General features: G+C 43.9%; 1 protein-coding gene across 7 annotated transcripts in view; it reads right to left on the bottom strand.

Annotated features, from left to right (window-relative positions):
* TRIO (trio Rho guanine nucleotide exchange factor) overlaps positions 1–24,128 on the bottom strand; it is a 370,719-nt gene that overhangs the window by 33,939 nt on the left and 312,652 nt on the right. For all 7 annotated transcript variants that reach the window (XM_024247673.3, XM_063724059.1, XM_063724056.1 and 4 more), the window contains exons 35-40: positions 14,709–15,001; positions 13,104–13,274; positions 10,368–10,463; positions 4,525–4,673; positions 3,332–3,398; positions 1,907–2,010 (exon numbers count right to left, since the gene is read on the bottom strand). In XM_024247673.3, the coding sequence (XP_024103441.2) occupies positions 1,907–2,010; positions 3,332–3,398; positions 4,525–4,673; positions 10,368–10,463; positions 13,104–13,274; positions 14,709–15,001 (880 nt within the window). The remainder of the gene's footprint in view (positions 1–1,906; positions 2,011–3,331; positions 3,399–4,524; positions 4,674–10,367; positions 10,464–13,103; positions 13,275–14,708; positions 15,002–24,128) is intronic.

Genomic DNA, 24,128 nt, shown 5'->3' with positions numbered 1-24,128 from the left:
AGGACAATGTTCATTGTTTCCTGGGCTGTAGTTGTCTTTTAAGATATATGTCCACCTTAGTTATCACTTAAATATATTTTTATTTATGTTAGTATTTGGTATTACATTAATCCACAAACCACCATGCCAATTAATGTTGTACTGAGGGATTTAGTATCCCCGCTGAGGCAGACAGCATCTCTGGATGCAGTGTCTCTGTCTGGTCATCCCAGAAACACTGTGTCATTTTCAGCTTCCCTTCACAGCCTTAAAAACTAGCCTTGGAAGTAGGAGACTAAATCATAATACAAAATATCCGTTTTTGAATTGGTTTCACTGTAGATGTTTGGTAAGTCTACAGCACAGAGCTATAAACTGGAGTGCTGTTTCTAAAGTTTACCAATCATTTATCTGTAAATCCAAATAAATTAGACATCACAGGGGATATGAAAATGAAGACCTCTCTGACCTGGGTTCAAAGGTTTTACATTCCATTAGGAGGGAGAAGTACAGAAATAACAACACTACTTGATACATGCCACGGTAGTTCCTCCTCATATCTGTCCAGTATTTCATAGTTTAAAAGAGCATATTCCCATCTGCTTCTGCAGAAGAGAAGGAGTCTGACTGGCAACACCCAGGCCTAATGGAGAAGCAAGTATTGGAGCTCAGCTTCAGAGAGAGGCCAGAGCTTTGGAGGTGATGACATCGTGCTCCATCCTGTGCAGAGGGAGGAGCAGTTGCATCAAGACAGGAGAGCAGAAGGCCCGGCCAGGTAACCGGAGCAAACAGTGCATCTGGAACATTCCACTGGAAGACCAGTGGCCAGCATTAAGCAATCCTCAGATGATTAAGGATTTTTAAAGTTTAAGCGAAGTGATCTAAAGGGATAGGTATGTTGACAAGCTCTGGTAGCCAAGGTGAGCTACGTAGCACCAGCCCCCAAGATGGATCGCCTCCTGATTAGGATAGGTGTGGGGAATGTAGTGGGATCAGAGTTGAATTTCATGGGCAATCATGTCTACTTTTTCCATTAAAATTGAAGTGGGCCAGGCGTGGTGGCTCATGCCTGTAATCCCAGCACTTTGGGAGGGCGAGGTGGGAAGACTGCTTGAGCCCAGGAGTTCAAGACCAGCTTAGGCAACACAGCAAGCCCGTGTCTCTACGAAAACCAAAAAAGTTAGCTGCACATGGTGCTGCATGCCTGTAGGCCCAGCTACTAGAGATGCTGAGAGATGCTGAGGCGGGAGGATCACTTTAATCCAGGAGTTCAAGGCTGTAGTGAGCTACGATCGCACTATTACACTCCAGTTTGGTGACAGAGCGAGACCCTGTCTCTAAAAAATAAAAATAACATAAAATAATTGGACAAATGAGTGTCTTCAAGGTCCTCTAATGATGACGTGTATTTATTCTAAAGATGGCTGCAATTCTAGTTAGAAATACTTATTGAGGCTTATTCTATGCGGATGTTGTTCTAAGCGCTTTGTGAAAGTATTAACTCAGTCACTCTTCACAAAAAACCCATGAGGTAAAAGTATTAACTCAGTCACTCTTCACAAAAAACCCACATTGTAATGTGGGTGTGTGCAGATGAAGAATGGAAGTGTACAGCAGGGAGGCGGAGGGCTCGAGGTCAGGACCAGGCCAGCAGCTCTGGCAGCTGGCTCCACGCTGGTGCTTCCAGCTACTCCCTTCCACAGACTCTCGACATGGACCAGCACGAAGAAGAGACGAGACTCTCTCCATGCCACCAAATGCTACTGCAGAACTCCTGGGTACATCAATATCTCCTTTGCACCAGCTCCCTCCAGGAGGCCACACAGGTAATACAATGAACAGAATAAATTCCCTTTGGCCTGGCCTGCCTTGGTTTAGCAAGTGCGGGCACTTTGCACACCATCGGGCACAATGCATGTTTACGTACTCTCTGTGCCAGTCGTAAATCTGATGGATGTTGCCAAACACAATTTTGTCTTTTCCTTTCATGTCATCAGGAACACCATCTTCTTTCATAAGTGCCATGTAGCCCTACAATTAAACAGTTACGATAAGTGTATTTCATGGAATATGTCTGAATCAACTAGTGGCTTATTGATTAATAGTCACAGAGGGCAAAATGGATGCATGCACTGTCTTGTAACCAGTTGTCTAAAAACAAACAAAAAACTCAATATGAAAAGTATCCTTAACTGATACTTGGAATATACCTATTACATTCATTGCTGTAATTTTCTTTCCCTGGACTGTTTAGCATTCACAGATCAAAAATCTTCTAAGGAATTAAAGAAGTTTAAATAAATGTAAATGGTTTCATTAAAACAGTTTGTAAATATTAAATATTTGGTCAGAATCATATCTCCTGTTTTCAGCATTTATCTCTTAGAAAGATTTTCTTTTCTTTTTGGATTATTTGTGTAATCTGTTAAATAAGGGTTTAACAATATTATTTTTATAAATTGATTTTTAAACAGTTGATTGAATATGCTGCTAAAATGTGGCTTAAAATTTCTATTTAAGTCTGTACAAGAACCTCTTAAGTACTCAGGTTGCTTATCTCATTGTGAACAATGACTGCAGACAAATCAAGCATGTTAAATCTTTTGTGTTACGCAATTAACTGTAATAGCTGGTACTTTTAATGGGATGTGTAACCAAAAAGTATTGTCCTGTACAAATTTGCAAAGATGAAAGAATACACATAAAATTTTATACCACAAAAATAGCTTTTTGATGAGTTGAGTTTCTTAATCTGACTAATCCCCGAATTGACTGGCAGGGATTAGCCTAGAGACGGCTCTCGATCCAGTACAAAAGGCAGTGGTTTGCTATGGCTACAGTGCTTGGCAACTTCTGGTCAATGGAAATGGCAATGTATTCTGTACAAAACGATCAGTAAATGACCTGGTGCAGCCACAGTCCAGGCTCTGAAACTGGGTGGATTCAGGATGGAACCGAATCCACAGCTGGGCCACACTGACTTTTTCAATGAGTAAGGTCTTCATTTCTGTGGTGATACAATTAAGGCAAGATTCCTGTCTACTAACTACAACATACTTACTTAGTATCATTTAATAATAATATCAAATTATTTATAATAATTGTAAATTTCAATTGTTAAAAAAGATTATGTCAAGATACACTATGGGAAAAAGAAGCATTTACAACTGAATACAGATGGTAAAGACAATTGACTAAACTTAATTTTTCAGAAATACTTCGTTGGTCATTTTTTATTTTGGGTCAAAAATGTTTTTAAAGCTTTTGAGAGGTGTTCAACTGTCTAAAACGATACTACTTTGGACAACAATTGGAACTGATACAAAGTCACTAAATTTCTGGCAATACGCACCTCAACCACATAGCCAAGGTCCCGCACATAGTCACGCTCTGTCTCCACTAACTCTTGCAAAACGTAGCTGGAGAGAGAAAAATAGTGTTTATCATGCAAACTCTGTTTTCTAAATGAATTTTTTTGTACCTTTGCTCCTGGTCAGGATGGACTCCTTCTACTACTGAATAGTAATGTATCAATTTTGTACATTTAGGTGTTAAATTCTGGAGAGTCCCAAATCACTTACAGGTTCAAGTGGGTGACCCACGAGAGCTCTGGAGGGCAAAAGACACTTAGGCACAGTGCATGAGGGCAATCAGGGTGAATTCACCCTTCTGGATTCTGATCGCATACAGGGACAACAATGAAGCTTAGACATAACTTTCTGACAAAGCCGTGACAGTAAAGGAAGTGGCTTTTAAAAAATGATTAAGTCATTTTAACCTTCACTGTCTATACAAGAAAAACTTTTAAATCAGATGTTTAAAGCCTTGGGTCTAATCACATTACTCACAAGTATTTCTGTTTGTAACATTCAGTAACCGTTTAAGGCCACTCAGATAATAGAAGACAATCATTTGATCAGTACAGCAAACAACCTCAAATGGCCTGAAAAGGTTCATCCATGTGTTGTTCAGTTATTCAACCAACATCAACCTGGTACCTCTCACGTGTCCAACACCATCGGAGGTGCTGGGATACAGTGCTGAATGAAACACCCAGTTTCTGCCGTTTTGCAGCTGATTTTTTTTTTTTTTTTCTTCTCCAAAGGCAAGTTTAAACCTTTTGTAACATTTTTCAGGATTCTTTTCACCATATGCTGCTTTACTGGCATTGAGAAACCAGTAAAGAATGTTCAAAGAATATTCAAGTTTTGGGGACTGGTTCTAATTTTACATTACTTTTTCTTTCACAATCACATGTACAATAAAAAGTCTAGGAGTTTCTCACCAGATGTGGCAGAAGACATTTTTGTCTTCCATCATTCTTACTTACGAAGTATCATATACAAATAAAACAAGAAACTGCGGCTATGGAATACTGTGCCCTTATTAGGTCCTGAGTCTTTTACGTACATACAGTTACTCAATGAGAGGCCCTGGAGCTCCTCATCTCAGTAATTCAGAGCTGAATCTCAGTCACATTTTTGAAGGCAACAAAGACAGGACGGAACCCGGAGAACAATAAGAATGAAAACATTTCTGTCTTACTGTCTTCTCTTTAAAGAGCTGGATTTCCTTTCTTCCATCTCATCAATGGGCGAGGAGGAAGAGAGAAGGGAATTATCCGAAGGGTTGAAGGAAGGGCTGCTACTATCTCCCTGTTCAACAAGGAGTGAGCTGGGGCGATCCTCCAGCGCCTGCAAGAAATTGAGATAATCAACACCACTTACTGCCCACAGCCCATGATTGGCTGAAACTAAGACAAGAAAATACCCAAAGTCAGAAAATACAGAAAACGTATTTGTGAAATTATAAAATCTTTATGTTTGTGAAATTATAGTATTTAATAACACAAAAAACCCAACTATTAATCAAAAAATAGAGTCAAAGGAGGTGGACAAAAGAGGAAAGTTGGAATGAAAAGGATAGTGAATTTACATACATTAATATATTCTATTTCTTTTTATCAAATAAGTAGAAATGTTATACTTGCTTATGTCAGAGTGCTGCACCCATTTTTGGACATATCACACATATTTAATATCTAGCAATTTTCTTACTGGTTATATTCCTGCCAAATGAGCTGTTGGGATGCGCGTGGGTCAGGCCAGTGTGGCACCTGGACATGGTGCCTGCGTTCCCTGTTGGTGGACTATGAAGCAATTTCAGCAATCTATAGTTTAAACAAACTTGGTTTGTTTCCTGATTATCCTATTAGAGCTTTGACTCATACTCCAATGCATACAAATCACCCAGGTAAAATTAATCTCCATCTAGCAACCTGCATCCTATTCCTCTATACAAAATAGTAATCACACTTGTCTTAATTACTTCTGCAATACATTCTTTCCCCCACTGGCTTTTGGTTTCTATAGGCGATTGTTTTTATTGCTATATCCCCAGTAGAACCTCACACAAATCTTTGCAAGTGTTCAGCAAATCTGTAAGTTGAATATTGGTGACTTCTCTCCTTGGATTAATGTGACAATGACTGGTGACTGATTGCTTTTAATTTGGTACATATTAATCTCGTTGTTTTACCTGGATTCACAGAACACCTAAGATTTATAGTTCTTTTGACATTCCCAAAGCAACAAACTGGATATATAGATATGATTGAACTGGAAGAAAATGTGATGAATTTATTCTTGGTTTGAACAGCACAATACAAAATGCAAAAACAATACCTCACTTAAAACATTGGATATTAATAAACTAAAATCTCTAATACTTGTTCTATTTTCTCCTCTAAACAGTAACAGACAATCTCATCTCATTGTTAAGCAGAGCTTTGAGGACACAAAGTATGTACTGCACACACAATCTCGTTAAAACCCATGGAGCTATAAAAAACACACCAACTGCTGATCTTATTTTTGAAAAACAGGACATTAAGTTAGTTAAGGAACAGAGTTTGATCTGAAAAATAAATGCACTCTTTTAAATAAATAGCCATTGAGCTTCACCGGAAGCAAACATTTTGCTGTGAGTAGCAGAGCTTGTTTCACGCTCATCAGATCACATCTGTTTTCGAGAGCGAAGGGAGGACGTTCTGCACCCCCCCATCCCGCACCTTGACAGCTGAAGCCTGTTTGAATTCTGTTCATTTGAACAGTGAGAAAAAAGAAAGAAAAGAAAGAGAAAGGCTCCACATGCCCCTGATGTTGCAGAGGGCAGGGAGGTAAAGTCACAGACTTCATCAGTGTCCATGGGGACCTGTCTTCCAGCTTTCTCAACCTGCAACAATGGAGTCTCCAGGCCCCTCGGCTGCCTGTCCTAGATCTGATCCTTCCTGACAAGATGGGCTGCCAAGAGGGTGCACACACCCTGAAGTGGTGCAGTTGTGGCTAGACGTCCTTATCGCCTTCATGAGGCCCATTTGCCTCTTCCACAAATGTGTGTGAGAAGGCTGTGACCAGCACAAGGCTGTCTCAAAACTGCAGCCACTGGGACTTCACGGATTTTTGATGAATTATTTGTGAAACTCTCTGGGTTTGGTTGTTTTTTGTGCCCTTGTCAACTTCCTCTCTCTCTTACATGAAGATAGGTCTACAGAAATATTCTACCTTTATGAGATTAATTTTGATAAATTATATTTTCTTAGAAAACTGCCCATTTCATTCAGGTTTCATTTTAAATTTACTATCAAAGAGATGAACAAAATAACGTCTTATGACTGCTTGAATTTCCTCAGTTTTTTCCTCTCATAATTTCTTAATTTTGGGAATTTGTGTTTTCTATTTTCTTGACATGGTTACCTAATGCCTATATTTAAAGAAAAAATTTTTGGTTTTATTATGCTACCGTTTTCCAGCTCATTAATTTCTGCTTTTATCTCTATAAATTTATTCCTTCTGCTTTTCTTTGGTTTATTTTGTTGTTTTTCTAACATCTTGAGTTAGATGTGATTTCATTATTTTCATTCTTTCTTGTTTCTCCCTTTATATTTTGATTAGTGAAGAGAAGAAAACCCCAAAGTCAAGTTCACACAGTCACTGTGGCGGCAGGGAACTATTACTCCATTGCCCACACGCAGGAAAAATGCACAGCCTTTAAAATAACCAGCTGCATCAAGAATGTGGAGGTAAGCCGATGAGTGAATCCAGGGAACAGTTTTCAGGGTGGCTTTTATTTTTCAAATCAAATCCTCAGGTTTTAGGTTTAGGTAGGTTCAGTTCCTTAAACATCATACTGTGTAACGGCTGAACACCTTCTCTCCTCTCCTCCCTGACCCAATAAACACATACACAGCTTCTGAAGAATAAACAATGCAGTGTTCAAATCCAATTATGAATGTGCGACAGCCTCAGAAATCACCCACAAGAAAACACATGTGGATGCTTAAGGATCTACTGCAGAGTCAGTATAAGTTGAGGAGATTACAATGATGCGTTAGTGTTTTCTGACAAAAAGTAGTTCCCATGTGACGTTAGAGCACTAGTGACAGGAATCCAACACAGGCTGATGCTTCTCTTGAACCAGAAAAAGACGGGAGAATTTAGATCGCACTCCCTGGCAGAATGAAGACAGGATGAACCTATCACATAAAGTACAAACATGGTTCTCCCAAGGGAGGGGAAGGCACCAGTGAACGCCCATGTGGATGGAACCTGGTTGCGAGCTCCCATGTGTAGCTGAAAGACAGTCTCCAAGGCTGAAGGACTCGCCTGGTGGAACTCACCGTAAGGAGACTGTGAACCCAAGTCTATCTGACTCCAAAACCTATGCCTTTCCTATGCCAACAGCTTTATGCCCACTGAAGTGAGCAGAAATAACTCAATTTCACTGAGTAAACTGAGAAAGTTTAGTTTTTCAGAATTGAAAAAGGAGATTAAGACAGTAAGAGTCAAAATTGACCATGCCACAGACCACGTCTCCATTTGGAAGTCCACGTGAATTAATTACAAATGAATCATAGACCACATAAAATGCAATACAATTTAAACACCTGCAGAATAGTGGCCAGATCTGCCTCACAGCATTCCCTGGGAAACCATTTCGGCTATTTGGTAAGAATGATTTTAATGGTCATTTAACTGATGTGTATAAATGGCTTTTAAAAAAAAGTTTAAGGATGCTTAAAAACTCACTGGATACAATTTAAGCACCTTTCATTTAGACAGTTTTATCAACTTGTCTTTTAAGGAGATACCAAGGATGTAGCTGAACTCAGTACATACTGGCATGGTTCCAAGCTCTTTTTTTTTTTTTTTTTTTTTTTTGAGATAGGGTCTCACTTTGTCACTCAGGCTGGAGTGTAGTGGTACAATCTCAGCTCACTGCAGCCTTAACCTCCTGGGCTCAGGTGATCCTCCCACCTCAGCCTCCCGATAGCTGGGACTACCGGTGCATGCTACCACACCCAGCTGATTTTTATATTTTTTTGTAGAGATGCGGTCTCATTGTGTTTCCCAGGCTGGTCTCGAACTCCTGGGCTCAAGCAATATGCCTGCCTTGGCCTCCTAAAGTGCTAGGATTACAGGCATGAATCACCACACCCGGCCTGATTCCAAAATCTTAACCAGTGGAGTCCGAATTCATGAGTTATCTACCACGCCCTAGCAAGCTTCCTGTTCAAAGTTCACTGGGTCTTCTCCGGAATACCACATGATTACCTGGGGAGAAATTTCTAGCTATGGCAGGGTGACACGTCAGTCCAAATTTTTCTTTATATAATTCCCATTTGACTCAGTCAACCAGTTTCGTTAGAGGTTGTCTGTGGATGAAAGAAGAAATGGGAATATCTGGTATCCAGTTAATGCCCAAATGTAGGAAGAGAAACTTCTAACTTTAAAGATGTATACTCTGATTTAGCAATTCCAGTGTTGAAAATTCACCTGACAAATATAATCACAAACATGTAATGGATGTTTAGAGAAATATGGGAAACAAATATGTATTAGGAATATATTTAAATAAATTACAGCATAATCTTGTCTCTGACCCTTAGTGGCTAGTCAAGTTTTTAAATGTTCTGTGTGCCTCAATTTCCTTATCTGTAAAATGGGATAACAATAGTGCATAACAACCTCACAGGGTTGTTGTGGGAAGTATATAAATTAATACATGCTCAGCACTTAGGACAGCGCCTGGCTTAGACTAAGTGCTCAGTGGTATTATTATCACAGAATCCATGTAAAGGAATACTATAGTTATTAAATAAAGGAAAGAGGTAATCTGTATGTATTGACGTGAGAAGATCCTTAAGATGTGTTAATTATTAGAGTCTTAAAAATTGAATGAATCCATTTGGAAAGAAAACGCACGCACATATATATGTTTGCACCAGCAAGGAAAACGTCTGGAGGGAAACGTATCAGAACTATTCGCAGTGGTTACCTCCAGAGAATGGATTGCTGAGACAGACTCAGGGCTTTTACTTTGGGAGGAGTTGCTTTTAAAAGACGTTGTCTTTATAGGGATAGTAGGATATACCAGTCTAAAAAGTTGTTACCATTGGTGGTTTTTCCACTTCCCAGTTAGGAAAACTACAAAAACAGAAATTAATTGATTTGAATCAGTTAGAAGCAACACATGCCTGTGTTAACTTCAAAGAACCAACATTTAATTTGGGGCTTTTATCAAATGAACCCACGCTGGCCAACTGGCAACAAAGAGATCACTAAGAAAATAAAGCCCTTACATAATAATGCAAACCCTTCTCTCTTACACATTGTAAACGCAAATGAAAGATCTCAGGGGTTGCAAAACAAAACTGAGAGTCTAACTGTGGGTACCACTGACCCCGGCACATCTTCAGACAGACTGGAGCTGACCATATTTGCAGTGACTGCGGGCAGGGTATGTGCAGTGAGGTTTGCCCCCAGCTTCTAGGAGGGAACCTGTAAGTCCTTGGAGTGTTCTGCTTGATGAGAATGTCTTGTTTACCTGGGGGCCTGGGACCAAGGCAAATAGTCTATGCTAGCAATGTGACAGTGTCTTGATCTCTGGAGGAGCAGGAGACTACCTAAGGTCAGCCACACAGAGCAGTCAGCCATGTGTGTCTGAGCCCAAACAGACACTCAACACCAAGGCTCGGGTGAGCTGCTGTGGTTGGCAATCCTCTGTCTGCCTGACTCCATGGGGAGAGCATGGCTGGCAGCTTGAACCAGGCACTCCCTGAGACCTGCCCTATGCAGTTCTTCCCTTGCCTATTTTGATCTGTGTCCTTTCATGGGAATACACTGCAAATGTGGGAATAATGGCTTTCCTGAGTTCTCTGAGTCCTTCAAATCAGTGAACCCGAGGGTAGTCATGGAGACTCCTGAGATGAGCCATAAGCCACAGCCACATTCTGCAGCCCAGAGCAATACAAAGACAAGGGCAAATCCATCTGCAAGCAGCAACACAGAGCAGCTTCCAAAAGTCAGACTTTCTCTAGGAGGCCTCACCATCTTGCTTTTCACGAGTTCCTCAATCGCACTGACGAGCTCGGCTGCACTCGGTGTTTCGGAGCTGGTAGGGCGGACTAATAATCGAGAAGAAGCCTACGGAAGAAATTAAGAAAAGGGGGGGGTGGGGCAAGGGCTCACATTAGTAACTGGTCAGACAGTAAATTCCCCTGCAAGCTCCATCTCTTTTTAAAGTAATTCCAGACAAAAAGACCACAAGTTTGTCTTTGTTTACATTTATTTAAAGTCATCCTTTTGAATTTACAATATTCTGACAAGAAACATTAAATAAAACCTGTCTGAGATACATGTGGCAAGCAGACAGTGTCTGATTTTAATCGCAGTCATGTAACATCGTAGTGTTTTTTTTTCAAAGACATGACTAGGCAAGGGAACGTTCTAACTGTAACTTTCGCAACTGCTGGCAAGGCTCTGGGCTAGGGAGAAGGAATAGAGAATCTGACCTACAGCAGAATGAGAGGCTTAGGGTCTAGTGAGAGAATCCTGGAATAATCAGGAAATAAAACAGGATACTAAGAAATGGCTTTACTGTGTTTATGGGATTAAGAAAAAAAAGAAACGAGGAAGAGGAAAGGAGCGGGGTGCGGTGACCAGACAGGGAAGGAGGGGGACGAGCTCACCATTTTCTGTGCCATCCATTTCCCCATGATTAGTGCAGAGAACAGAAGAGCTGAGGCCTCACAAGCTATCAGATGCCACTTATGGCTAGAATCGAGGGCGTAAAGGGGTTGACAGGAAATCTGGAGGAGGGGCTACTAAGTTCGAGTTTCAGTAATTAGCAAACACGATGTGTTTGCAGATTACTTGAGCTGTTAATTAACTGGGAACTAGAAGGGGCGTAATATGAACCTTGCTTCATATTAAGGACAGCAGCGACGCATGCGACCCACAGCGGGCTGTCCTGGCCATGCGTGTCTCACAGCAGACAGATACAGGCTCATACACTCACAACAAGGCTTTTACACGTGTGGGTCAAAATATGCATTTTGCAAAACAAATATTGGTTTGGTCTAATGACATTTGGAATATGGGGTGAAGAAAACAAAGAAAAAAATTCAAACGGAAAGGTAAGGAAATTGAGCCAAAACAGACACAGAACACAAATCAACATAATGCTGCAGTGAAAGTTTACAAAAAGAGAAAACAGAACAAAACAAAAAATTAGTCACAAGATTATATACTGTGTGGGAAAATCACTACAGATTTTTGTAAATGAAGAACTGCTACTGATAATACTCAATGAGGTAACATAGTAACCAATAAGTGATTCTTGCAAACAGAAAAATACAGTGCAGGTCATTCTTTAAATGGAGAAAAATGCTCCCTTATTGGGTGAGTAAGCTGACAAGGCTCAGCCCCTCAATGTTTGGATAAACACCCAGATTTAAGAAATGCCAGTTTTCTGCTTTTCAAAAAGGCATGGCTTAGCGTATTACAAAATAGCTTCGGAAATATCACAGAAACCACACAGCCCCATGTCCTAGCCAGGTAGCCCGTGCACTGGGTGGGGTTGGGGGCTGTGGTCCTCTCACCTCAGGCTCCCTGTTCCTTCTCCTCTACACATGGTGGGGAGCCTGAACCTCAGATGCACACAAAACTCCAGGACTCCAACCTGTGCTCAGTCCTGCAGCTCACAGCCATCATTGCAGGCCCCATGGCACCCTTACAGTGTGCTGGCCTTGTGTTAAAAAGGGAGGAGGGAGTGGCTTTCCACCAACAAGGGGTAGTGGACAGGTCTGCCTTGGGTTAAGAGGAGTGCATGATTTGACTTGGCCTCACAGCTGCCAAGCACCGGCTGAGGCCAATCCCAGGTCGTAAAATAGAGGGTGATTAATCTGGCAAGTGACTGGGCAAGTACTGACAAGGGAGTCCGGGAAGGAAAAAGGGAAGCATGGGGGAAAATGTTGATAAAGTTATCTGTTTTACTCAGAAAACTTAGTTACTGCCAAAAAAAAAAAAAAAAAAAGCATCACCAGTAATGACTTCATAGCAAGATTTTGAGGGGCACAATAGGGCCAGAATGCTAGAGGATGTGCAAGCCACACTGAGCAGGTTTCCTTTCTGCTATTTTATTTTTTAGGGCTCTACAATTGGGCTGACAAAATAATTTTAGATTACGTGAGAACTCAAGAAAACAAATTACTTTTGTGGCTTGAAGCCCCTGCGTAGACCCAAAGAGCTTTCAACTGATTCCTACACTCTGACAACTATGCCTGCACTCTAGTGTAGAGATCCTACAAACCAATGTCTGGCATGTTGGAAAAAGTAACTGGACAGTGATGTAACCTCATCTCAAACCAGAAACCTGCATGCAAAAACCTCACAGAGGGGAGATGGCCAACTCTTCATTTAGTGATGCCTTCAGACAGACCTGCATGGGATATCTCTGATTGTTCTCTCAGGGATTCTAGTCAATACATTAGGAAACTTTAAAATTACTTTAAAAATGGCAATTACTGAAGCATCGTTAAAAATGCATTGAGCCACATGTGTAGGAAAAACTGCACCTGCTGGCCTACTGCTATTCTTAATGGCTTTGCTACTCATACTTTTGGGGTACAACCAGGCTGATGCTGCCTGAAAGAGCACTGCATTGCCCTTTTCCACATCTTGGGGCCTCCTATCTCCTGAAATGAGGCTGGTGTGGAGCAGCTACCGAGCGTGCGCTGCCCCGGCACGGCAGGCATGGATTCCCCAGCCCTCATCCCCCTTTACCTTGTCATCCTGTGAGTCTGGCTGGAGGAGGCTGTGCTGCTGGATGGCCATGGGTGGCGGCAGGGGCACGGCATCGGCCCCCTCCTCGCCTTCCTCTTCTCCACAGCTCTGCATCCCCGAGGAGGAGGATTTGGAGAGAGTACCGCTGCTCAGGCCCTCGTTCCGGCCTCTCTGAAATCCAATCAAGATTTGCTCATTATATTCCAGGCCAGTTCACAAACATGGACCAAGGGTTACTTGGAAAAGCAAGGTGGGGACAGAGACTTGGATGGCAGAAATCAGGAACAAAGCTGTTCCTGACCTTGATGGTAACTTTTCCTCTCTTCCTGCTACCCAATGGCCTTGCTTGTCAACTTGGATGACAGAATGGCCACTGAATGTGTCATGCATCATATAAAGGGACTGCCATGTGATCTGTTAGGCTCTGAACACAGCTCATGTTTGAGAAGCCAATTTTTAAAAAGGTTCAAAAATTTGAGCTACAACCCTCATGTTGATTTAGTTCCTTTGGTCCAGCTGATTTCACTTTGGGTATCTTGCTAAAGAAAAGTTCACTGAAATAATAAGGGCATAAAAAATATAATCCAAGACTCATTTTAAGCACTGGATTTAAGTATCCTTTTCCTCTATTCTCACTTTTAGAAACAAATTTCAGTTTTAGTTTTCCTAAGAGGATAGAGGTTTATCAAGCAGGTACATAGTACATCCCAACCCCCACACTGCAACAAAATCTCATGGCAAAAATATGCCCAGGAAAAAAAACAGCAGAAAACAGCTATCTGCCAAATAAATCAAATAACACAAATCTCATCCCCACTCTCTGCCTTTTCTTTTTCGAGCCTGTATGGGACTTGAGTCGGGGGTCGATCCAAGTTAAAAACTCTGAGGACACCTCACTGACACCACCAGTGCTGAAGGCCATCTCCAGCATCCTGAAGGAATTCTGTTTCTTGCAATATAATTTAAAGCCCCCCCTTGTCAATAGGACATAAAAAATCCCTGGCTGACCTACATGTACTTATCTTTGGTGACATGGGAATAACCCAATGTTTACTACTGGGTCAACAAAGTAAATTAACTGGCTATTTTCTACTCAAGACAAGCTGTAAGTATAATAAATATTGGGGAAAAACAATTGGAAAATGCACACACTCCACAAGTCCTTCCAAATTTCCAATTTGAGCTTTCTCTGCAAAATGCTGCCACAATGATCAGCTCAGAGACTGCCCAAATCTTCTGCAGACTACACAGAGCCTCTGGCTTTGCCTCATGGTGGAGTGGTGAGGAGAGGGTCCAGAAGCCACAGTCTGGGCTCCCTTCTGGCCCAGGCCTGGGGGCTGACTGGGCCTGGGGCGCATGGTGGTCTGTTTTGTTTTTTTTTAATCAGAAGCCACACGTGGTTCTGAATGTGCTTACTGGGTTCAATTTTCTTTCAAGGTGTCCCCACTAAATTTCAGTCTGCTAAGCAGAGACTTGAATGGTAATTTCTGAGTAAGTGTGGAAAACATAACCAAACCAGTTTACTCATAAGATAAGCAACTATTCTTGCAGCAAAAGCCCAGCGGGCCCCGCCACGCCAGCCCCATCCAGCGGGCAGAGCCTCACCTCCTCCACCGTCTCGTCCTGCGGGGTGGCCGCACTGTCGTCGGAGTCCTTCTGCGAGCCGGCGTCAGCGCTCTTGCGGACCTCGCGGCTCTTCTTGTGCTTGTGCGCCAGCTTCTTCACGTGCCCATCGGCCTTGCCGCTGCTGAGCCGCCGCACGGGGCTGGTGAGCCACTTGCGCAGGGTGTTGCCCGGCCGCTTGGGGCCCGGCGAGCTCTGGGCCCCGATCATGTGGGGCTGGAGGGAAGCCACGGATGCCGGTGGACTGGCGTCATTGCTGGAGACGGAGAGCGAGTCTGCCAGGGAGAAGGAAAGGGAGTGTCACTGACTCGCACAGACCCTCTGGTGGGGAGACCGTGCCATTAGCCCGCAGGCTGCAGGGAAGCCAGTGGGCTAGGACACCTTGTCGGCAGGCTTTGCCTAAGGGGTGTGAGATGACCGGGGCTGATGCTTTACACGCACTCTCTTCTCAAATGTGTAGCAAAACTGAGTGCTGCTAGAGATGATCATTCTCAAGATGCACCGTCCTCTCCAAAATCACCCATGTCACCAATCCTGAAGACCAGCATCGTTATCAGCCAGATTTAAGATGTCATTCATCACATAAAATACTGCGGACATTGGAGGACAGAATTTTAAAATCATTTTCACCCATTTTCTTGACAAAAGCCAAGAAAGAAGAATGAATTTAAAGGAAATTTTGAGAAGTTTTAGCTATGCCAACTGACATGCTTACTGTAAGCTAATCCTGTCTCAGAAGTGCATTAGTTTGATTCTCTACCAGTGAACAAAAGCAGAATTGTGTAATTATTACGGATAAAATGACAGTGATTTGTCCTGGTGAGACTCTGACCAGCAGCTGCCTCTGGGAGACCAGCATCCAGAACAAAGCCGGCGACTGGAAAGCGGCAGAGCTGGTGGGGCTCTCGGAGGAGCGGCCCTCAGCCTCTTTCCTGTTCATGGCCAGGCCATGGCGGCACACGGGGACTTTGCTCACAGCCTTGACAAACTTACCACATGTGCCGAAGTAAATATCAGCAACAATGAACAAAAACGCCACCACATTTTAAAAAGAAATGTGAGGGGCCGGGCGCGGTGGCTCACGCCTGTAATCCCAGCACTTTGGGAGGCCAAGGCAGGTGGATCACGAGGTCAGGAGATCGAGACTATCCTGGCTAACATGGTGAAACCCCATTTCTACTAAAAATACAAAAAATTAGCCGGGTGTGGTGGTGGGCGCCTGTAGTCCCAGCTACTCAGGAGGCTGAGGCAGGAGAATGGTGTGAACCCAGGAGGCGGAGCTTGCTGTGAGGCAAGATCACGCTACCGCACTCCAGCCTGAATGACAGAGCGAAACTCCGTCTCCCAAAAAAGAAAAAAGAAAAAAAAGAAATGTGAGGAGGAGAAGCCTTCCTCAAATAACCAAAATGCTCTATAGAAAATATATCCAAATCAGCTTCTCATTGGATCTCAAAAATTAAACATAGTCAATCTGGAGTGGATGACATTTCAAGAATAAAAAGAAAAAAAAATCTAATTTTTCTTTGTTTTGTTTTTCAGATGGAGTCTTGCTCTGTCACCCAGGCTGGAGTGCTGTGGCACAATCTCAGCTCACTGCAATCTCTGCCTCCCGGGTTCAAGAGTCTCCTGTCTCAGCCTCCCAAGTAGCTGGAACTACAGATGTCTGCCACCATACCCAGCTAATTTTTGTATTCAAAAATCTGAAATTTGGGTGACAGCGGACACTCAGCCAATCCATGGACTTGCGTGATGTCTACTGTACAACTCGCAAACCAGTGAGCGTGAAGGCTGCTGGGCCCCTTCCTGAGCTCTTGGCTCAGGGGCTCCACCACGGTGGCATGGAATGAAGTGACCAACTTTAGAAAGCAGAACAGTGACGATGGGGATCATTCACTGTGCTTGCTATCTTCTCAAGTCAAGTAATCTTGCGAGCTACTCCTTTGTGCAGATACCTGTAGGGGCTGCACTGCCTCTCTGGCTCTGGACGCCCTTCCCTGCTGCAGGTGAACCCTGTGATTACAGGAGCAGAGTCGGCAGCAGTTTCCCACCAAGTGCTCCCGACGCTGGGACTAGACAGCACACGCCCGTCTCACTGCTGTCCTGTTCCTTCCTTCGCCCAAGACACAGATTAGTGAAGGGTATAATCTTCCAGAAACAGATGATGCGTTTTAGGCAGGACCATTCATTCTTCAAAATCCAGATTTTTCTCAGAGGCAAACTCTGGTTCAGAACCCATCGATATCTGTTAAAGAATGATAACCCTTTCCCCTCTGTATGTGTGTCTATATTATGTTTGCGTACATATATGTATATATATTTTCTCATATATTTACTCTATTTTTAAACAAGAGTTACTAAAACATTTCCCTGTCAGTCTCACTTTCCTTCGGTATGGTCTGGAAGAGGTAGGAAAAGAATGAAATCCATTCCCACGGACTTTCTCAGGTGCTGATTTAAGATAAAATGCAAATGAGGTAGACACAGTTCCTAGCCTCAGGAAGGACAAAGAGAAGGGGGAAGGTTTGGATAATCTATATGTCAGATGACAATTTATTCAATGAATATTTTTTAAAGCACCAACTGCTAGCAGAACCCTGCACTGCTCACAGCAGGTGGAGCAGGTGGCAGATTTCAGAGTCACTTACTGTGCTGTGACTTGGAGCCAAGCCCCCGATTTCCCACTGGACAGAGATAAGGAACACCTAGTTTCTTCATCCATGTGACTCACCACACAGTGGTATTTGGATCACAAAATTATCCTGTACTATAGGCAAGGAACAAACCCTGTTAGGGTTGAGAAAGGGCAACAGGAGGAGGAACCATCAAGGGTCCCTGAAGGAGGTGGCACTGAAGCTGGCCTTTGAGGGAGGTGGGCACAGGTAACCCAGGCACTGGGTCAGGAGAATGAATAAAAGCTCCAGGAAGGCAGGGGCCTCATCTGTCTGGGACCTGAGGTACTTCCAGGGCTCTGCACAGTGCCTGGCATACAGTAGGCACACAAGTATTACATGGAAACATCAGAAATCAATAGTCTAAAGAAACAGCAAGCTGACCCACAGCTCATATTTTAAGGACAGTCTTTTCTTTGACATAGATTCACAACTGCACAAGACAAGGAACTATGAGTGTGGCCCGTGGGGAGGTCGGGAGACACCCCGGATGCCTGAGATGTGGTGAGGTGTCACCACGGAGCTCTGCTGTGCCTTGGATAAACTGATGGAGGAAAAAAAAAAAAAAAAAAAAAAAAGACCCAGGCCCACTTATTTTAGTAAAATGAAATCAAGTACAGGTCTTAACATTCATAAGCAGAACACTTACACATCACAACTAGTAGGACCTCAGCCAATAAATCAACCTCACAGACATTTTTGGGCCTGTAAGTTAGAACTTGGGGGGAGCTGGCATAGGAGTGGTATGAAGCCTAAGTGACACCTACCAAGTATTCTGACCTGGTCCCTCTGTCCACCCAGACTTGCAGGGCTACAGAGAAGCAGGCGTGCTCTCGGAAAAGGGCGTGCAGGGCAGGCAGGGACACAGGGCAGCCCTGAAGCACACAGACCTCCCTACTGTTCAGCAGATCCAGCGGCCTCTGCACGCATGAGAGAAGGAACCACAGTCAATTAATAATGCTTTGTGGCACCCAGCTGGCGTTACAAGGATGATTCCCAGGGTACTTAGCCTTGCCTGGGAAAGGAGCTGGTTGTTGTAAAAATGGTTCAAGAAGAAAAGGAAATTAAATACGTCATTCCCCAGCTTCTCTCTGTGGGCTCAGCTGCAAGGGATTTGGTTCTTCGCACTTTGGGAAGCTGGTTCGAAGAGATTTCCTGCTTACCTGGCAGGTTAAGCATTAAAAATGTGGCTATAGCCTAAATGGTCCCTCCTAGTACTGGGGGGCAGAGGTGGGGGTCAGGGCTGCCCAAGGTGGGAGCTCATCAGTGCCACAGATTAAATGCAAAGGACTGGGTAACAACTGCCACTGATGAGAAGAAGCAGTTCTTGCCCAGAGTTCCTACTTATCGAATGACGGAAGTGACATTCTTTCATTTTGCCGGAATATTTATGACTTAGAAAAATGCTAGCAGTGGTCATAAACTATAAGAAAAATTTTGTGGAATTTAAAAAATTTTACCTTGAAAAAAATTTTGTTTCAGAAGTCTGCAAATGTAGAGGGACAATAATGACCCCTTCCTCTTTAAAAAGAATGCTCAATTCTTCATGCTATTTGACTCTCTCTGGTGGAGAAAAAACTTTTTTTCTTTTCACAGTAGAAATTCCTCTGGCCTAAATCAATGGAATGTAACAGCCCATGTCTATGCTCTTTGCTGGGTTGTGATACAATGTACACATTAGGAGTTAAAAAAGCTTTAAAAGTCTTTAAACTTAATACCATCATTAACAGAATGAAATAACGTATCTATTATTTTTAGCTATCTGAAGAATATAGACTTTGCCCACTAAATCAGCTACCTTTGATGCGAATTTTGAATTAAATCCCATGTCCTAATGGTATCTTGAGTAGAATTAAGGTCTCCAAAGTTACTGGGTACAGGATAAGGATATATCACACCATAAACACAGCGCTCTAGAATTCTGAAGTCTCCATGGGAAGATCTTAAATTACTTTTGTGCACACAGTTGCCTTTCCCCAGAAGAGGTCCTGATGGCTGTGAACACAGGAGCATGAGGCCTCCTGCCCAGACACCCACACTGTGCAGGCACGCTCCTGTCTTTTTGGTACTGTGTCCTTACTTTTTTGCTCAGGATTTGATTGTGGATGGCTCAAACCCATAACAAGAGTAGTCCTCAGGAGGAGAGTCCTGTGGTCAGAGCCCTGTGTAATCAGCTCATGATCACATTGAGAGGTGACAACGTGCTGGTGGCCCTCGCTTGCTCTCAGTGCCGCCTTGACTTCTGCTCTGACCACGCTTGAGGAGCCCTTCAGCCCGCCGCTGCACTGTGGGAGCCCCTCTCTGAGCTGGCTGAGGCTGGAGGGCTCCCTCTGCTTGCAGAGAGGTGTGGCGGGAGAGGCGTGGGCGGGAACTGGGGCTGTGTGCGGTGCTCGCAGGCTAGCGCAAGTTCCAGGTGGGCACGTGCTCACTGGGCCCCGCACTTCGAGCTGCCGGCCAGCGCCACCGGCCCCATGCAGCTAGGGGCTTAGCACCTAGGCCAGCACCTGCAGAGGGTATGCCGGGTCCCTCAGCACTGCCGGCCCGCCTGCACCGCGCTCGAATTCTCGCCAGGCCTCAGTCACCTCCCAGCGGGGCAGGGCTTGGGACCTGCAGCCTGCCATGCCCGAGCCTCCGCAGCGCCCGGTCCCATCAACCACCCAAGGGCTGAGGAGCGCAGGTGCGCAGTGTGGGACTGGCGGGCAGCTCCGCCCGTTGCCCTGGTGCGGGATCCATTAGGCAAAGCCAGCTGGGCTCCTGAGTTGGGTGGGGACTTGGAGAACTTTTATGTCTAGCTGGAGGATTATAAATGCACCAATCAGCACTCTGTGTCTAGCTCGGGGTTCATGGATACACCAATCGGCACTCTGTGTCTAGCTCGGGGTTCACGGATGCACCAGTCAGCACTCTGTATCTAGCTAATCTGGTGGGGACTTGCAGAACGTTTATGTCTAGCTAAAGGATTGTAAATACACCAATCAGCACCCTGTGTCTAGCTCAAAGTTTGTAAACACACCAATCAGCACTCTCTGTCTAGCTAATCTAGTGGGGTCTTGGAGAAATTTTATGTCTAGCTAAAGGATTGTAAATACACCAATCCACTCTGTGTCTAGCTCAAAGTTTGTAAACGCACCAATCAGCACCCTGTGTCTAGCTTAAGGTTTGTAAATGCACCAATCGGTGATCTGTGTCTAGTTAATCTAGTGGGGACTTGGAGAATTTTTACGTCTAGCTAGAGGATTGTAAATACACCAATCAGCACTCTGTGTCTAGCTCAGGGATTGTAAATGCACCAATCAGGGATTGTAAATGCACCCTGTCAAAATGGACCAATCAGCTCTCTGTAAAATGGGCCAATCAGCTCTCTGTAAAATGGACCAATCAGCAGGATGTGGGTGGGGTCAGATAAGGGAATAAAAGCAGGCTGCCCGAGCCAGCAGCGGCAACCCACTCAGGTCCCCTTCCACACTGTGGAAGCTTTACCTTTGCAATAAATCTTGCTGCTACTCACTCTTTGGGTCCGCACTGCCTTTATGAGCTGTAACACTCACTGCGAAGGTCTGCAGCTTCACTCCTGAGGCCAGTGAGCCCACGAACACCAGAAGGAAGAAACTCCGAACACGTCCGAACATCAGAAGGAACAAACTCTGGACACACCATCTTTAAGAACTGTAACACTCACCACGAGGATCCGCGGCTTCATTCTTGACGTCAGTGAGACCAAGAACCCACCAATTTCGGACACAACATTTTCCTAGCTGGGCAACTGTGAAGGCAGGAAGCCAACCATGATCTTAGACTCCAGGGCACCATGTCTGGTTGTTTCCAACTACATACCCAGCTGCCAGCAGGCAGCCTGGCATACACCTGGAGCTTAATGAGTATACACTGAATAAATGACAAACAGGTGAGCCAACAAACCAGCTGCAAGCTATTATTTCTCAGCCTATGCATACTGACTGATAAGTCAACCACTATGAATGGTGATGTCCTGAGTTACTGGTATATCCTGATCAGTTTTGAAGTGAACACAAGTAACATTTAATTTTAGTCAAGTTCATGAGTTTGTGAATTATTTATTCAAAGATGATAATTCAAAGCCAATAAGGCAACCCTTCTGGCGACTCATCTCTCACTTGTGTTACTGCTTTGCTGTCTCAGAAGGCAGAGTCCAGACTAAGTGTATGTGAACACTGCCTGTCATGTAAAGCAGGGTGGGGGTGGCGGCTCAGGACAGAACTGACCTGAGAAATACCATGAAAGATCAATCTGGGCCAGGAGCGGTGGCTCACGCCTGTAATCCCAGCACTTTGGGAGACCGATGCAGGTGGATCACTTGAGGTCAGGAGTTCGAGACCAGCCTGGCTAACATGATGAAACCCCGTTTCTACTAAAATTACAAAAATTAGTTGGCATGGTGGCGCATGCCTGTAGTCCCAGCTACTTGGGAAGCTGAGGCAGGAGAGTCGCTTGAACCCAGGAGGCAGAGGTTGCAGTGAGCCAGGATTGTGCCACCACACTCCAGTCTGGGTGAGTGAGACCCTGTCTCAAAAAAAAAAAGGACCCATCTATTATGCAAAGAAATAGTTACTTATCTCTTGCCCTTCCCTCAACTCCTACCACCTTGGAAGAAAAAAAGTCAACTAACTCTCAGTCCTGCTTTTTACCCCATCGCTACCTTTCTCATCAGCAAGAATGCCTTCAGTTCCCACTAGGCCTGGTTTTCAGCCTGGGGAAACCCGCTGATCCAAGGCCCAGATGGATGATCTATAAGGGATGTCAGAAAGAATGCTGGACTTGTCAAAGGGCCTGAGTGAACCTGGCACTCCCATTCCACAGCAAACATTCTGGCATGTGAGTTTCCACATCTCACAGGGTTGTAATAGGATTAAATGAAATAATGGGAACAAACAAACTTTATAAACTGTTAAGTGCTGTTTATAAATGTAGGATGGCTGAGGCATAAAGAACTCCATGATAGCACAGAACTCACTACATTGTATTTACATCAACTGTGAGTACCCAGAAAACTAGAATTAGGTTTCATCACAATTAGATTTGTAACTGCAGGCCTAACATGGCTTCTAGGACGTACTAAAAATCACTTTTAATATGAACGATGAATGAAGCAATCTAGATGAATTACTTCAATTCTATTTCTATTTTTAAAATAGAACAAAGTAAACTTGAGCACAAGATACTATCAGCACATCGCAGTCACTTAAAAAGATGTTCAGCTGTGCGCATGAGAAAGCCATCTGTGATCTGCTTGAAGCACCAAGAGAAAGTCAATTCAAGTTCATTCCTTCTTATTTTGAGGAGGGAAAAATCCTTATGTAGATGGCTTCCTTGCTGAAATAAGAGTTCAAAAAAAGTCCATGCTAGATTTCTTTTTAAATAAAAAAAGAAAAAAAAGGTAAAGAAAGAAGAGAAAGCAGAAGTGCTGACATTCAGCCCCACGCAGGAGAGAGTTTCACTACATGAACACACAAAACGCGGGGACTGCCGGAAGAAGAGAGGCTGCTTTCTAGGCCCAGTCTGTAAATTTGGGACATCTGTGATTAATAAAAGCCTTAAAAAAAGTTTTTTTAAAAAAAAGGAGGGAAAGGACCATATCCTGCTGGTCGCAGACCAAGGAGGATCATGTTTCACTTTAACCCTCTCTTTATTTTCACAATGGTAAAAAAGTCTTAAAGACTTCTGCGTGTTCTAGAGTAACAACTGCATTGCTGAGAGTAGTAAGCTGAACTAAAAACTCCAGCCTCTGAATTTGAAAAGGTTTCACCCAAATCTCTGCATGTCTTCCATTTCTCAGTCTCACCGGCATGGAAGCACCAGGAGAAGTGGCTTTTGCTGCCTTGTGTGTGCTGTATATCTGGAGTTTAAAGTCTGCCTGGCACATGCAGGTGTTCAATAGGTATTTGCCTGGTGTGGTCTTTACAGATGAGTGGACACTCAAGGCCACGGGGCCAGGGTTCCACTAACACCCCTGCCACCTGCTGGGTGTGGGTTCTTATGAGTCAATGACCCCCTTTTTGCTCCAGTTTCTTGATGTGTAAAATGACAGTGATTCCTCTAGCCTTACCAGGCTGCTGGGGGGAAAAGGTACAAAAAAGGTCTTTGTAAACTTATAGCCTAACACAATATGAGGCAATACTCACGTTGATGTGTAGGAAAAAGCTGCAAAAGGCTGAGGAAGAAAGCAGGATGAAGCAGAGCGGCGAGATGATGAATCTAAGGACAAGCGCCCCAGGCCCAGAGTGGGAAGAAGAGCTGGGGCTGTGAAGGCTGGGCCTCCTTGGACAGACAGGGTCAAAAACCCCACAAGGTCACCATGCCTCTGCTGTGACTGGCAGCCCTCATGCCACATAACGTCAGTCAAACATGCACACATGTGGGGCTGCTGCTGACTGACAACCAGGGTGTTTCTGATGAGACAGAGCCACAACATGGATGCCCTGCCCAACAGCAAGAGAGTTCCGGTGAACATCTGTCTTGCAGTTCAAATTCTCCATGCTGTCTCCCCCAAGGATTTCAGCTAGCTTATGTTAAAGACAGATATTCCCCTCTTACTGTCCATTGTAGATGTTCAAAAACATCTGTCAAATGAACAATGAAATGATGTCTTGATAAAAACTCTAACCACGATAAAGCACAACTCAGAGGCAAGTTCTTGAAGCAAAGGACTAGTTTAAAATTCTAGTTGTAAGGACTTAAAGAAATGTTCACTTAGCAG

The sequence above is a fragment of the Pongo abelii genome, chromosome 4 (assembly GCF_028885655.2).
Source record: "Pongo abelii isolate AG06213 chromosome 4, NHGRI_mPonAbe1-v2.0_pri, whole genome shotgun sequence".
Taxonomy (NCBI): Eukaryota; Metazoa; Chordata; class Mammalia; order Primates; family Hominidae; genus Pongo; species Pongo abelii.
The sequence above is the reverse complement of the archived record's forward strand: the minus strand, read 5'-3'. Positions and strand labels throughout refer to the sequence as shown.